Source organism: Erythrolamprus reginae, chromosome 10 (assembly GCF_031021105.1).
Source record: "Erythrolamprus reginae isolate rEryReg1 chromosome 10, rEryReg1.hap1, whole genome shotgun sequence".
In the NCBI taxonomy this organism is placed as follows: Eukaryota; Metazoa; Chordata; class Lepidosauria; order Squamata; family Dipsadidae; genus Erythrolamprus; species Erythrolamprus reginae.
In genome coordinates, this window is record NC_091959.1 from 4,186,299 (window position 1) to 4,199,623 (window position 13,325).

Sequence of the window (13,325 nt, forward strand, 5' to 3'; positions counted from 1 at the left end):
GCCTGTGATTTGTGAAATTTACTTATACGTATTGTGTTTTGTGTGGTGTAAAAAGAAAAAACAGCAGATGGCAGTCTAGCACAGGAAGAATTTACTTGCCTTTGCTTTAGTTCCTTAAAAAGAACAGTTACAGGAACTGGGCATGGCTACTTTAGCGAAGGGAAGGACCAGGGGAGACATGATAACAGCCTTCTTGTATTTGAGGGACTGCCACAGAGAGGAGGAAGGGGTCAAGCTATTTCCCAAGACACCTGAAGACCAGACAAGGAACAATGGATGGAAACTAACCAAGGAGAGATTCAACCTAGAAGTAAAGAGGAATTTTCTGACACTGAGAACAACCAACCAAAGGGACAGAAGTTGCCTTCAGAAATGTTGGGAGCTTCATCACTGGAGACTTCCAAGAAGAGATCACATTGCCCTTTGTCAGGGTGTAGGGTCTACTGCTTGGGGGTGGGGTGGGGTTGGACTAGATCAGAGGTAGGCAAAGTTGGCTCTTCTATGACTTGTGGACTTCAACTCCCAGAATTCCTGAGCCAATCATGCTAGCTCAGGAGTTCTGGGAGTTGAAGTCCACATGTCATAGAAGAGCCAACTTTGCCTACCCCTGGACTAGATGACCTACAAGGTCCTTTCCCAACTCTGTTAATCTAATGTAATCTTATTATTTTTTTAAAAACCCTTGGTGCTCTGCGCTTGGCTGTTTTCTTGCAGATGTTTCATTACCAAACTAGGTAACATGATCAGCACCCCGAGGTCATTAAACAAATCACACAGATGCTAAGCAAGCCCAGCTTCCTCGATTGACATAGCTTCTTACTGGGAAGGTTGGAAATGGTGGTCCCATGACCCCAGAACGCTGCAATCTTCATTTAAAATCCATGCTGGTTGCCAGGTGCTCAAATCCTGTTTCTTGCGGCCAAGGGGATATAATGGATGTACAGTGGTACCTTGTCTTATGAACTTAATTTGTTCCGTGACAAGGTTCGTAATGTGAAAAGTTAGTAAGATGAAACTTTCTCATAGGAATCAATGTGAAAGCGAATAATGTGTGCAAGCCCAAAACTCACCCCTTTTGCCTCATGCTGCTGGGAATCCCAGCCTCTGGACTTATGTTGCCAGCCAAAGCGCCCATTCTTGCATTGCTGGGATTCTCCTGAAGCTCCCCTCCCTGGGAAACCCCACCTCAGGACTTCCGTGTTCTTGCAATGCTGCGATTTCCCTGAGGCTCCCCTCATTGGGAAACCCCATCTCCAGACTTCCGTTGCCAGCAAAGCACCCGTTTTTGTGCTGCTGGGATTCCCCTGAGGCTCCCCTCATTGGGAAACCCCACCTCCGGACTTCTGTTGCCAGCGAAGCACCCATTTTTGCACTGCTGGGATTCCCCTGAGGCTCCCCTCACTGGGAAACCCCACCTCCGGACTTCTGTTGCCAGCGAAGCACCCATTTTTGCACTGCTGGGATTCCCTGAGGCTCCCCTCACTGGGAAACCCTACCTCCGGACTTCTGTTGTCAGCGAAGCACCCATTTTTGCACTGCTGGGATTCCCCTGAGGCTTCCCTCGCTGGGAAACCCCACCTCCGGACTTCCGTTGCCAGCGAAGCACCCATTTTTGTGCTGCTGCGATTTCCCTGAGGCTCCCCTCACTGGGATTCAAAGCAGTGCTGGCAAAAATGAAGGGAATCCCAGCGAGGGGAGCCTCAGGGAAATCGCAGCATCACAAAAACATGGAAGTCCGGAGGTGGGGTTTTCCAGTGAAGGGAGCCTTCAGCTAGCAATGGAAGTCCGGAGGTGGGGCATCCCAGCGGCGGCGGCTTCGGTTCGTAAGGTGAAAATAGTTCGGAAGAAGAGGCAAAAAAATCTTAAACTCCGGGTTCGTATCGTGAAAAGTTCGTTAGATGAGGCGTTTGTAAGATGAGGTATCACTATTTCCAAGGACCAGTCATAAGTCCGTATTATCAGCATACAGTTGGCCCTCTGGAACCAACTCCCCCCAGAGATTAGAATGGCCCCCACCTTCCTTGTCTTTCGCAAATTACTTAAGAACCACCTTTGTCGCCAGGCATGGGGGAATTAAGTTATCCTTTCCCCCTAGGCTACTACAAGTTATGCATGGTATGTTTATGTGTATGTTTGGTTTTTTTATAATAAGGGTTTTTTAGTTGTTTTTATTAATTGGATTGTTAATGTTGTTTTACCACTGTTGTTAGCCGCCCCGAGTCTGCGGAGAGGGGCGACATACAAATCCAATTAATAATAATAATAATAATAATAATAATAATAATAATAATAATAATAATAATAATAATAATTTGCCTTCTTTCGCGAGAAAACAGATATCGACAGAGCCAAGGTGGCGCAGCAGGTAGAGTGCAGTACTGCAGGCCAATAAAGCTGACTGTAGATCTGCAGGTCAGCGGTTCAAATCTCATCACCGGCTCAAGGTTGACTCAGTCTTCCTTCCTTCCAAAGTGGGTCAAATGAGGACCCGGATTGTGGGGGCAATATGTGGGCTCTGTTTAAAAAAAGTGCTATTGCTAACATGTTGTAAGCCGCCCTGAGTCCAAGGAGAAGGGCAACATTTTAAAAATTGAATAAATAAATAAAATAAATATCCACGTTGAAATATGCGTGACGTATGAAAGCACAGCTGGGAAGTACAAAGCCTACATTTACAACGAACATTATTATAAATATTTGGAGGATAGAGGCTGGGCAAGGGAATTTTTTCTCGATGCCGTAATTGCTCCAGACCATTTGAGTGAAGAACGTTTTAAATTGCCTGTATAATAACAGTTACCTATCGGTGCAATAAATAGCACTGCCAGTTTGAACTAAGTCCCCCTGAAATGGCAAAACTATATAATATTCATCAGCCCGCTCGATTTGCGGCGATTAATTATGTATCGCTTAATTTAAACGCTTCTCTGCGAGAGCCGTTGGCAGAGTCTGGCTTTCGCAGCACAAATCCGCCACGTTTATGAAAATTGATTTCACTCCCTCGCCCGCCCCTCTCCCTTCCCCGAAGTAATGAAAGCCGAGAGGCAGAATTTAGGATTTAATTTACGCTGCCTAATTTCAATGACATAAATTCTCCGCGAAGTTTGCTCGGAGAAGCAGGTAGCTTTTCTAACCGGCTTATGCTTCTAACAGGGTATCCAGGGGGGGGGGGGAGCATTTTGAAATTCCTGGATATTTCCCTGACATTTCCCTGTAACTTGTGATCTAGTTAAGGCTCGGTTGTAGATGTCGTCATACCAAACAGCTAAGCCGTGGAGAAATATCGGTAGCTGAGGAAGCAAGTGGTTGCCACAGTTATGCTCATTTTTGCTGGACTCTGCCAGGCAGCGCGATCCATTTTTTTTTCATGATTTCCCCCTGACTTTTAAACATAGAAACATAGAAGACTGACGGCAGAAAAAGACCTCATGGTCCATCTAGTCTGCCCTTATACTATTTTCTGTATTTTATCTTAGGATGGATATATGTTTATCCCAGGCATGTTTAAATTCAGTTACTGTGGATTTATCTACCACGTCTGCTGGAAGTTTGTTCCAAGGATCTACTACTCTTTCAGTAAAATAATATTTTCTCACGTTGCTTTTGATCTTTCCCCCAACTAACTTCAGATTGTGTCCCCTTGTTCTTGTGCTCACCCTCCTATTAAAAACACTTCCCTCCTGGACCTTATTTAACCCTTTAATATATTTAAATGTTTCAATCATGTCCCCCCTTTCCCTTTGTCCTCCAGACTATACAGATTGAGTTCATGAAGTCTTTCCTGATCAGTTTTATGCTTAAGACCTTCCACCATTCTTGTAGCCCGTCTTTGGACCCGTTCAATTTTGTCAATATCTTTTTGTAGGTGAGGTCTCCAGAACTGAACACAGTATTCCAAATGTGGTCTCACCAGCACTCTATATAGCGGGATCATAATCTCCCTCTTCCTGCTTGTTATACCTCTAGCTATGCAGCCAAGCATCCTACTTGCTTTCCCTACCGCCTGACTGCACTGCTCACCCATTTTGAGACTGTCAGAAATCACGACCCCTAAATCCTTTTCTTCTGAAGTTTTTGCTAACACAGAACTGCCAATACAATACTCAGATTGAGGATTCCTTTTCCCCAAGTGCATTATTTTACATTTGGAAACATTAAACTGCAGTTTCCATTGCTTTGACCATTTATCTAGTAAAGCTAAATCATTTACCATATTACAGATGCCTCCAGGAATATCAACCCTATTGCACACTTTAGAGTCATCAGCCAAACCTTCCCTACCAAACCTTCCCCTATGTCACTCATAAACATATTAAAAAGAATAGGACCCAGAACACACCCTTGTGGCACACCGCTTGTAACCTGACTCTGCTCAGAATACTCGCCGTTAACATTTTAATAGTTTGGTTTTTTTCCTGGATTTTTTCTCTTTTTTTCCACGAATTCTCTGATGATTCCTTGATATTTCCCAAACCGCCGATTTCCCTGAGAATTCCCCGATTTCCCTGTTTTCCAAGTTTGCTGGACACCCTGTTCTAATCAAAAGCCTTTATTCAAATATTGCGATGAGCCCATAGCAACCAAGGTCAGTATCATGCAAAGCCATCGTTGGCTGAGAAAAATTATTCTGTGTGGTGAAATGCTCCTGGTTTGCTTGTGCCTGTCGGTGGTTGGAAATGCTACCATTTTGGGTTCTTTTATCCTCTGTGCAAGCGCCAAGCGTTCCATGGCATCCGCGGGTAGGTCGGTGGAGCCTCACACTCCCTTCTCGACTGGCTCTCCAAACACATACAGGCAGGACCGAACCAGGAGCATTTCATCCCTGGTGTAACACCCAATAACATCTGAGAAAGAGAGAGAGAGAGAGAGAAAGAGAGGGAGAGAGACAGACAGGGAGAGAGAGAGAGAAAGAAAGAGAAAGAACTAGAGAGAGAGACATAGAAAGAGAGAGAGAGTGAGAGAGAGAGACAGGGAGGGAGAGAAATAGAAATAGAAATAGAGATACACAGAGAGAGAAAGGGAGAGAGAGAGAGAGAGAGAGAGAGAGAGAGAGAGAGAGAGAGAGAGAGAGAGAGAGAGAGAGAGAGAGAGAGAGAGAGAGAATGAATTAAGAGATTAAAGGTAGCCTTCTTTGGGCTACCAAGGATGGAAAATGAAAGGAGAAAACAAGCAGAAAAATCCAGTTTATTCTGATTGGAGTTTAGGATAGAAAAAAAATCAGACGGAGAAGGTAGAAAACAGCTGGAAAGAAAGAACCAGCACAGCTGGACCGTTCAGATGGTTGGGTAGATTCCCCCTTCCAGCTGTCTCAGGATCCCGGGCTGCCCAGGTAAAGGAGGAAGGGGAGGAGAAGGATGCCAACCATACTCACTCCATCCTTGCTTGGGCTGGTGTGGTGTGTGTGTGTATGGGGGGAGGGGGAGAGACCCCAGTGGCTTGGCCAGATCTCCACATGCTAAATATTGCATGGCTTTCGCTGGGGAGGGGGCTGCGCTTTTCCACACCCACTCCAGAAAGGGGAGAGGGCCGCCGGCCGGGCTAGAGGCGCGTTCTGCCGGCCGCTGAGCGAAGGTGAGGCTCCTTTCGCAAAAAGGGGCGGTGGGCGGCGATCGGGAGGAAAGAGAGAGGGAGGGCGAGACTCGGAGGAAAGCCGCTCCCATCCCGAAGGTAGGGAAGGAAGGAAGGAAGGAGAAGGAAGAAAGGAGAAAGAAGGACGGAAGGAAGGAAGGAAGGAGGGAGAAGGAAGGAAGGAGGGAGAGAAGGAAGGAGGGAAGGATCCACGGCGCCCCCTCGTCCCAAGTGGGGTGGAGCCACCCGCGACCTCCCTCCAATGCCTGGAGTTCCGCAGGGCTCCCGCGCCCTCCGAATGAAACGCTCTCGGAGCCTCAGATAAAGCGGTAAGGGGTCTAAGACGGGATCCGGGGGAGGTTGGGGCGCTGCGCACCTGGAGCAACCTGTCGGTGGAAGGCGCATCCTCCCTCCCCAGGTAAACTCCGGAGGGCAGGGGTCCGTTTACCTAGGAGTGGGGGGGGGGCGACCCAGGGTCGCACCTGGTTGAGGCGAAGACGAAGCACGCGCGTGGGGTGGGTGGGTGGAGAGACCAGATTCGTCTTCCTTGGTCTTTGGATCCGACGCACCTGGACCTTTCACTGTGGTCTGAATTTTGGGGCGTGGGAGGGGGGTTTAATCTGGTCGCGGGGTCCAGGCGGCTCCAAGGAGCGCAGGAAGCGAGGCGAGCCAGTTCAGCCTCCTGGTAGAGACTCCGCTTAGGATCCGCGCAGTCCAAGCGCAGTTTTTATACCTTAGCCCAAAGGTGTGGTTTATGGTTGGCTAAATCAGGGCTTAGTGAGAACTATGCGGGGAGGGCGGAAGGATGGAGAAGGTGGCGCGCGGGGGGGGGCAGCCCTGCTGGGAAATCGTTGGGGGGGGCACGTGCCAAAGGAGGGGGACGGGCGGGGCCGTGGAAGGCAAAGGGGGGGGGAGAAACTCCCGGGCTAGGCAGGCGGAGAGACTGAGGACGTCCTACTCCGCCAAGGAACGGGGGTTGTAGCTGCGGGGGCTCCCTTCTCAGGATTAGGAGTAGGGACTCCCCAATCCCGCGCAAGAAGCGGTCTTCCTCTGCCAAAGGATCGGATTCGAGAGAGGAAAATAAGGAGGCAGGCAGGCAGGCAGGCAGGGGATCACGGGTGGAAGGCTACATTTGGGACGCCGTCCATTCAAACGCTCCAGCCCGACGCGCGTCGAGCTCCTGGGGGTCGTTAGAACGCGGCACAGATGGTTAGTTCGACGGGTCCCCGGGCGCACCCACCAAGCCCCGAGGATTCGCGCGGCAGAAAGCGGCGGGGGCTCCAGTTCTGCTGCTTCTCCTGGCTGCGGATGATGGGGGTGGTGGTGGTGGTTTGAGACTGTTTGGAGGTCTCCATCATCCTTGGCGGGGAATATTGGGGTGCAACGCGTTGTCTGGGGATGATGGGTATTGCTAGACGTCGGGGGAGGGGGGTACGACAGGTTGCAAGGAAAGCGGGCGGGGGTGTCTGATTGGGGGGGGGGTTGTGTTCCTGGAAGGGTGTGAGCGGTGGGGAGGGGTCACAGGCGTTTCTCACCTTCTCTCTCTCTCTCCTTTCTCCCTTTTTCTCTCTCCTTTCTCTACCCTCTCTTTCCTTCTCTCTCTCTCTCTCCTTATCTTTCGATCTCTCTTTCTCTCTCTCTCCTCCTCTCAATCTATCTTTCTCTCTCCTCCTCCTCATCTTTTTCTTTCTCTCTTTCTCTCTCTCTTTCTCTCTTCCTTTTCTCTCCCCTTCTCTCTCCCCTTCTCTCTCCCGTTCTCTCTCTCTCTTTCCCCCCTCTCCTTCTCTCTCCCTTTCTTTCTCTCTCTCTCTCTTTCTCTCTCTTTCTCTTTCTCTCTTTCTCTCTCTCCCTTTCTCTCTCTCTCTCTCCGTCCCCCCCTCTTCTGCAGACCCAAGATGATGGCCCCGCTCCTGCTGCGCGCCTGGCTGGCGGCCTCGGCTTTCTGGTGGTGGCCCAGCGCCGGCTGCCCGGAGCCTTGCGCCTGCGTGGACAAATACGCGCAGCAGTTCGCCGACTGCGCTTACAAGGACCTGCAGACGGTGCCGTCGGGGCTGCCTTCCAATGTGACCACGCTGAGCCTGTCGGCCAACAAGATCACGGCGCTCTCGCGGGGCACCTTCGCCGAGGTCACTCAGGTCACCTCGCTCTGGCTGGCCCATAACCAGATCCGCGCCGTGGAGGAAGGCACGCTGGCCGTGCTGGGCCTCCTGAAGAACCTCGACGTGAGCCACAACCAGATCGCCGACTTCCCCTGGGCCGACCTGCGCAACCTCAGCGCCCTGCAGCTGCTCAAGATGAACCACAACCAAATGGCGCAGCTGCCCGCCGGCGCCTTCGGCTCCCTGGGCGACTTGCGCTCGTTGCGCATCAACAACAACCTCTTCGGCGGGCTGGCCGAGGGCACCTTCGACCCGCTGACCTCCCTCTCCCACCTCCAGATCTACAACAACCCCTTCAACTGCACCTGCCAGCTCATGTGGCTGAAGAACTGGACGGAGCACACCTTGATCTCCATCCCCGAGAGGGAAGCCATCACCTGCGCGGCGCCCGAAGCCTGGAAAGGCCAGCCGCTGCTCAGCGTCCCCTACATGCGCTGCGCGGCGCCCGCCGTCAGCCTCAGCCCCCAGTCGGACCTACAGAGCTTGGCTTACGGCTCCGCGCTGGCCTTGCACTGCCGGGCCGAGGGGCTCCCGCGGCCCGAGCTCACCTGGCGCATCCAAACTTCGGGCCAGACGTTGGATATCGCGGGCAGCGAGGCCGAGGGGCTGAACGCGCTGCCTCCGCCGGGCGCCGCCGGGGGAGAGAGGCAGAGCTGGCGCGCCTTCCCCAACGGCACCTTGCTGCTGCCTCACCTGGGCAAGAAGGAGGAAGGCACCTACACCTGCGTGGCCGCCAATGAGGTGGGCAGCGACCAAGGATCGCTCCGCGTGGCCCTGGCCGACGCCGCCTCCAAGGGCGAGGAGCCCAAGACCCAAGCCAAGGCGCCGCCCGGCGAGCGCAAGGCCTCCAAAAACAGCGTGATGAAGCCCGAGGAGAAGCGCAAGCTCCTCTGGCCGCCGGAGACGGACGCTGCGCGCGATCCTGAGGCGCCGGGTGACGCCACCGAACCTGGAGAATCTCACTCTGGCCACGATTCGCCCTCGCCTCCGGCCGGTTCCGAGCCGCGCTGTGGCGGCGCGGGCCCGATCCACCTGCCGCGCTACGTCTCCAACCACGCTTTCAACCAGAGCTCGGAACTGAAGCCGCAGAGATTCGATCTGGGCGTCATCGCGCTGGACGTGTCCGAACGCGAAGCCAAGGTGCAGATCACGCCTCTCTCCGGCCGGGAGAAGGGCCAGCTGCGCCGGCTCTACCTGTGCCAGGAGGGCCGTCGGGGGGCGCCTCCGACCCTGGTGCGCTGGTCGCAGATCGAGGAAGGTCTGAACTCCTACTGGTTCCGAGGCCTCGTCCCGGGCACCAACTACTCGGTGTGCCTGAGCTTCGCGGGCGGAGAGGATTGTCAGGTCCAGGTGGTCTTCAGCACCAAGAAGGAGGTGCCTTCCTTGCTCATCATCGTGGTGGTCAGCGCTTTCCTGCTCGCTCTGGCCACCCTCCCCTTGCTGGGCGCCACCTGCTGCCACCTGCTCTCCAAGTACCAGGGCAAGACCTACCGCCTCATCCTTCGCGCTCAGAACCCGGCCGACCAGATGGAGAAGCGCATGGCGGCCGATTTCGACCCCCGGGCTTCTTACCTGGAGTCGGAGAAGAACTACCAGCCCAGCGAGGTGGGCGGGGGGCAGCTGGAAGAGGAGGAAGAGGACGAGGAGGAAGAGGACGAGGAAGAAGGGAGGGCCGGCGAGGGAGGAGGGCAGCTGGCCAGGGACCCCAGCTTGGCGGCCGATTCCATGGCGGAATCACAATCCAAGGCCAACCAGGAGGAGTTCGAAGGGGGCTCCGAGTACAGCGACCGCCTCCCGCTCGGAGCCGAGGCCGTGACCATCTCCCAGGAGATCAACGGCAACTACAGGCCCCCGCCTCGTTGAGCTGGCCCGGGCAGCTCCCCTCCCGATACTCGGAGGCGTTCGTGCCTCGCCGGACCCCGCGGAATCCATCGTTTTTTTAATTGGGAAGGGTCTCTTTGGAAGAAGGGTGGAATATTGGGACTTCTGCCTATAAATTGGCTGTGGGTGGGGTGTGGTTGGGGTTGGGGTGGGTTTTTTGGGGGGGGGGTTATTTCTCTCTCTCTCCCCCGTCCTTTCTTAAATGGGGTTGACCTATTCGGAAAACAATTGAAAATGTTGAAAAAAAGTAATTATGCCCATCCTGGATTTACAACCTTTGCAGGTTAAAAGCTGAACTAAGACCATAAGTTTGAAGGGGTCATTTGGAGGATGGGGGGAAGCTAAGCGATGGGGGAAATTAGCACCCCGCTTTCGTAGTCGGAATGATACACGCAACCAAACGTCATTGTTGGCTTTCCTTCCCCTTTCGTTGACACGCGTCTCCCTCCTTCCTTTCCCCTCCATCTGGTTGAATCAATTTCTTGGGTCAAAAGCGAAAGGTAAGGATAGAGCAAGAACCTGGGTTTGGATGGATGGAGGGTCCCTGAAATACTACTCAAAAAATAAAGGGAACACTCAAAGAACACATCCTTGATCTGAATGAATGAAAGTATTCTCATTGAGTACTGTACTTTGTTCTGTGAAAAGTTGAATGTGCACAACAGCGTGTGAAATGGATTTGTCAGTCAGTGTTGCTACCTTAAGTGGACAGTTTGATTTCACAGAAGTTTGATTGACTTGGAGTTATATTGTGTTGTTGAAGTGTTCCCTATATTGTTTCGAGCAGTGTACAAAAGAGCGCGTCCCCTTTTAATTTCAGGAGGTCCCGATTGCTGGACAGCTCCCCTTCTTTGTTCTAGCTTGGTCAACCCGCCCCGGGCAAACGGCCTGGCCTTCCCATCCCATAATAACGACTTGGAAAGTTGGTCGTGAAGACGATAACTCGGGTCAGGGTCACCGCTCGGCAGCAGATCCAGGAAGGTCCCAATCGAAGGAACAAAAGGTTTCCTCTGACCGTGTGAATAATAATTAGAGCCCGTGCTGTAGAAACGTGTCAATGTATTTGTGTGCATTTTTGGACCGCTGGTGGGCTCCTTCAGTCGAGTGAAGAGGCTGTACTTCGTCCCACCTTCCTCCCATCGTGGATTATCCCCTCCCGGGCCACCACCTGAAGCGTTCCCCCCCCACCCCGAAGATCAGTGTTTCCTAAACGTTTAATCGAGTAGAATAGTTATTTAGATAAACTTTCCTGTCCTGGCTGGTATTTGGGTGACGTTGAAAGACTGGAAAGGAAAGGGGGAAATAGAAAGGAAAGAGGAAAGGAAAAAGGAGAAAGAAAGGGAAGGAAAGGGAAAAGGAAAGGAAAGGAAAAAAGAGGAAAGAAAGGAAAGGAAAAAAGAGGAAAGAAAGGAAAGAAAAGGGAAAAAGAGGAAAGGAAAGGAAATAAAGAAAGGAAAGAAGGAATGGAAAGGAAAGGAAAGGAAAAAAGAGGAAAGAAAGGAAAGGAAAAAAGAGGAAAGAAAGGAAAGGAAAAAAGGGGAAAGAAAGGAAAGAAAAGGGAAAAAGAGGAAAGGAAAGGAAATAAAGAAAGGAAAGAAGGAATGGAAAGGAAAGGAAAGGAAAAAAGTGGAAAGGAAAGAGAAAAATATTGGTGGGTCTGGCTGCTGATTTTGGGAGCGAGATGGTTTTTGCATTGGTGAACCTATGGTTTTTTTTTAATTATTATTATTATAATATATTTTTAGACTTTTGTCAAGAAAATCAACGCAACCAAAAATGCAAACACAACAAAAGATCAGCTAAGAAACAGCACAATTGTTCGCTCTCTCAAAGGCTGGGAGAAATCACACCACTTCTGTACTGTATGTATATACGATGGTTTTAAAGTCTGAGAAGTATTAATGATACAATCAAACCCCAGCCACGAGGGGGGGTGTATTTCTGTAGATGGAAAGTCCAATAAAAACAGACCGGAAAAAAAAATACCCATCCACTCTATTGCATCTTTATTTGGCGAACTGGGAGGTTGGGCGTACAGTAAATTGAATTCCGAATGGGATGAAAAGGAAGAGAAAACTATGGGATTCTTCTGGCCCGTCGCCGCCCTTCGTCCCAATTCCATCCTCCTTTCAAAATCTTTGTAATATAAATGCAGAAAGTCTCGGTTGGCTTATGCCGAATGCATTTAAAAAAATAACAGCAAGGGTTTTTTCCCACCCTCTCCTAAAGTTTATGCACTGGTTGGCAATTTTGGGAAAGAGGAGGGGTCTTTTGCCGGGAGGGACCTGCCTTTTGCCAACCTCCCTGCCCCGTCCTCTTCTCCCCACCCTCCCACCCCCATCACAGAAACATAGAAGATTGACGGCAGAAAAAGACCTCATGGTCCATCTAGTCTGCCCTTATACTATTTCCTGTATTTTATCCTAGGGTGGATCTATGTTTATCCCAGGCATGTTTAAATTCAGTGACTGTGGATTGACCAACCACCTCTGCTGGAAGTTTGTTCCAAGCATCTACTACTCTTTCAGTAAAATAATATTTTCTCACGTTGCTTTGGATCTTTCTCCCAACTAGGCTCAGATTGTTCTTGGGTTCACTTTCCTATTAAAAACACTTCCCTCCTGAGCCTTATATAACCCTTTAACATATTAAAACGTTTCGATCATGTCCCCCCTTTTCCTTCTGTCCTCCAGACTAATTCTCATCAGAATTTATATAAAAGCTCGTTTCCGTTTAAGGAAATTAGTGGTAGCCGGCCGCCGTTTTCATTTTTCTGGAGCGCTTAATCGTGTCTGTAGTCCTCTCATTTTTTTTAAACAACAACTGTGCACGTGGGTGTACGAGGAGGGAGGAAGCGAAGTCGAGGGGAGTAATTCGATTTTTAGGGGGCGGCTTGGCTTTAATCGCGATCGTTTGGAGCAGCAGCGAAAGGGGTGACTTAAAAAAAATTAATACGAATGGCGAAACCACAGCCGTTTGTCTGAAAAATAGTGCAAGGTTTCCTGCCTGAACAAAGGGGGGTGGACTAGAAGACCTCCGAAGATCCCTTTTCAATCCTGCGGTTCGGTGAATTGTAAACCGCTAGAACTTGAAAAGAGCGACTTTTAAGCGGATTTCTTTTTTTAGCAAGCCTTTCCTCTTAGGCAGTTCGAAAATTTGGCTCCAGGGATCGGTCTCTCTCTCTCCCCCTCCCCCCTCTCTCCTTCTCTTTCTCTCTCTCTCTCCCCCTCCTTCTTTCTCTCTTTATCTTTCTCTCTCTCTCTCTCCTTCTTTTTTTTTCTCTCTCTCCTTCTCTCTTTCTTTTTCTCTCTTTTTCTCTTCTTTCTCTCTTTCTCTCTTTCTCTCTCTTTCTCCTTCTCTCTCTCTCTCTCTCTCTCTCTTTCTTTCTCTGTCTCTCTCCTCTCTCTCCCTCTCTCTCCCTCTCATCTCTCTGACTCTCTCTCTCTTTGTTTCTTTCTATCTTTATCTCTCCTCTCTCTGACTCTCTCTCTCCCTCTCCTTCTCTCTCTTTCTTTTTCTCTCTCTTTCTCTCCCCTTCTCTCTCTTTCTCGTTTCATAGGCAAAAATCGGAACAAGGGAAGGAAGGAAGGAAGGAAGGAAGGAAGGAAGGAAGGAAGGAAGGAAGGAAGGGCGCTACGGGATGGAAGGAAGTTTGTTTGCTGCCTTAAAAGGCTTGCTGGAGCAGACTTCTGCTTTTAAAGAAGGGGGGGTGTCTCG

The 13,325-nt window shown here is 50.7% G+C and overlaps 1 protein-coding gene across 1 annotated transcript; it reads left to right on the forward strand.

The window, feature by feature from the left end:
* The first annotated feature begins 7,463 nt into the window (after positions 1-7,463).
* Positions 7,464-11,087, forward strand: LOC139172718 (immunoglobulin superfamily containing leucine-rich repeat protein 2-like). Its single transcript, XM_070761936.1, has one exon. The coding sequence runs from the start codon at positions 7,464-7,466 to the stop codon at positions 9,588-9,590; it is 2,127 nt and encodes a 708-aa protein (XP_070618037.1). The 3' UTR covers positions 9,591-11,087.
* The last annotated feature ends 2,238 nt before the right edge of the window (positions 11,088-13,325 follow it).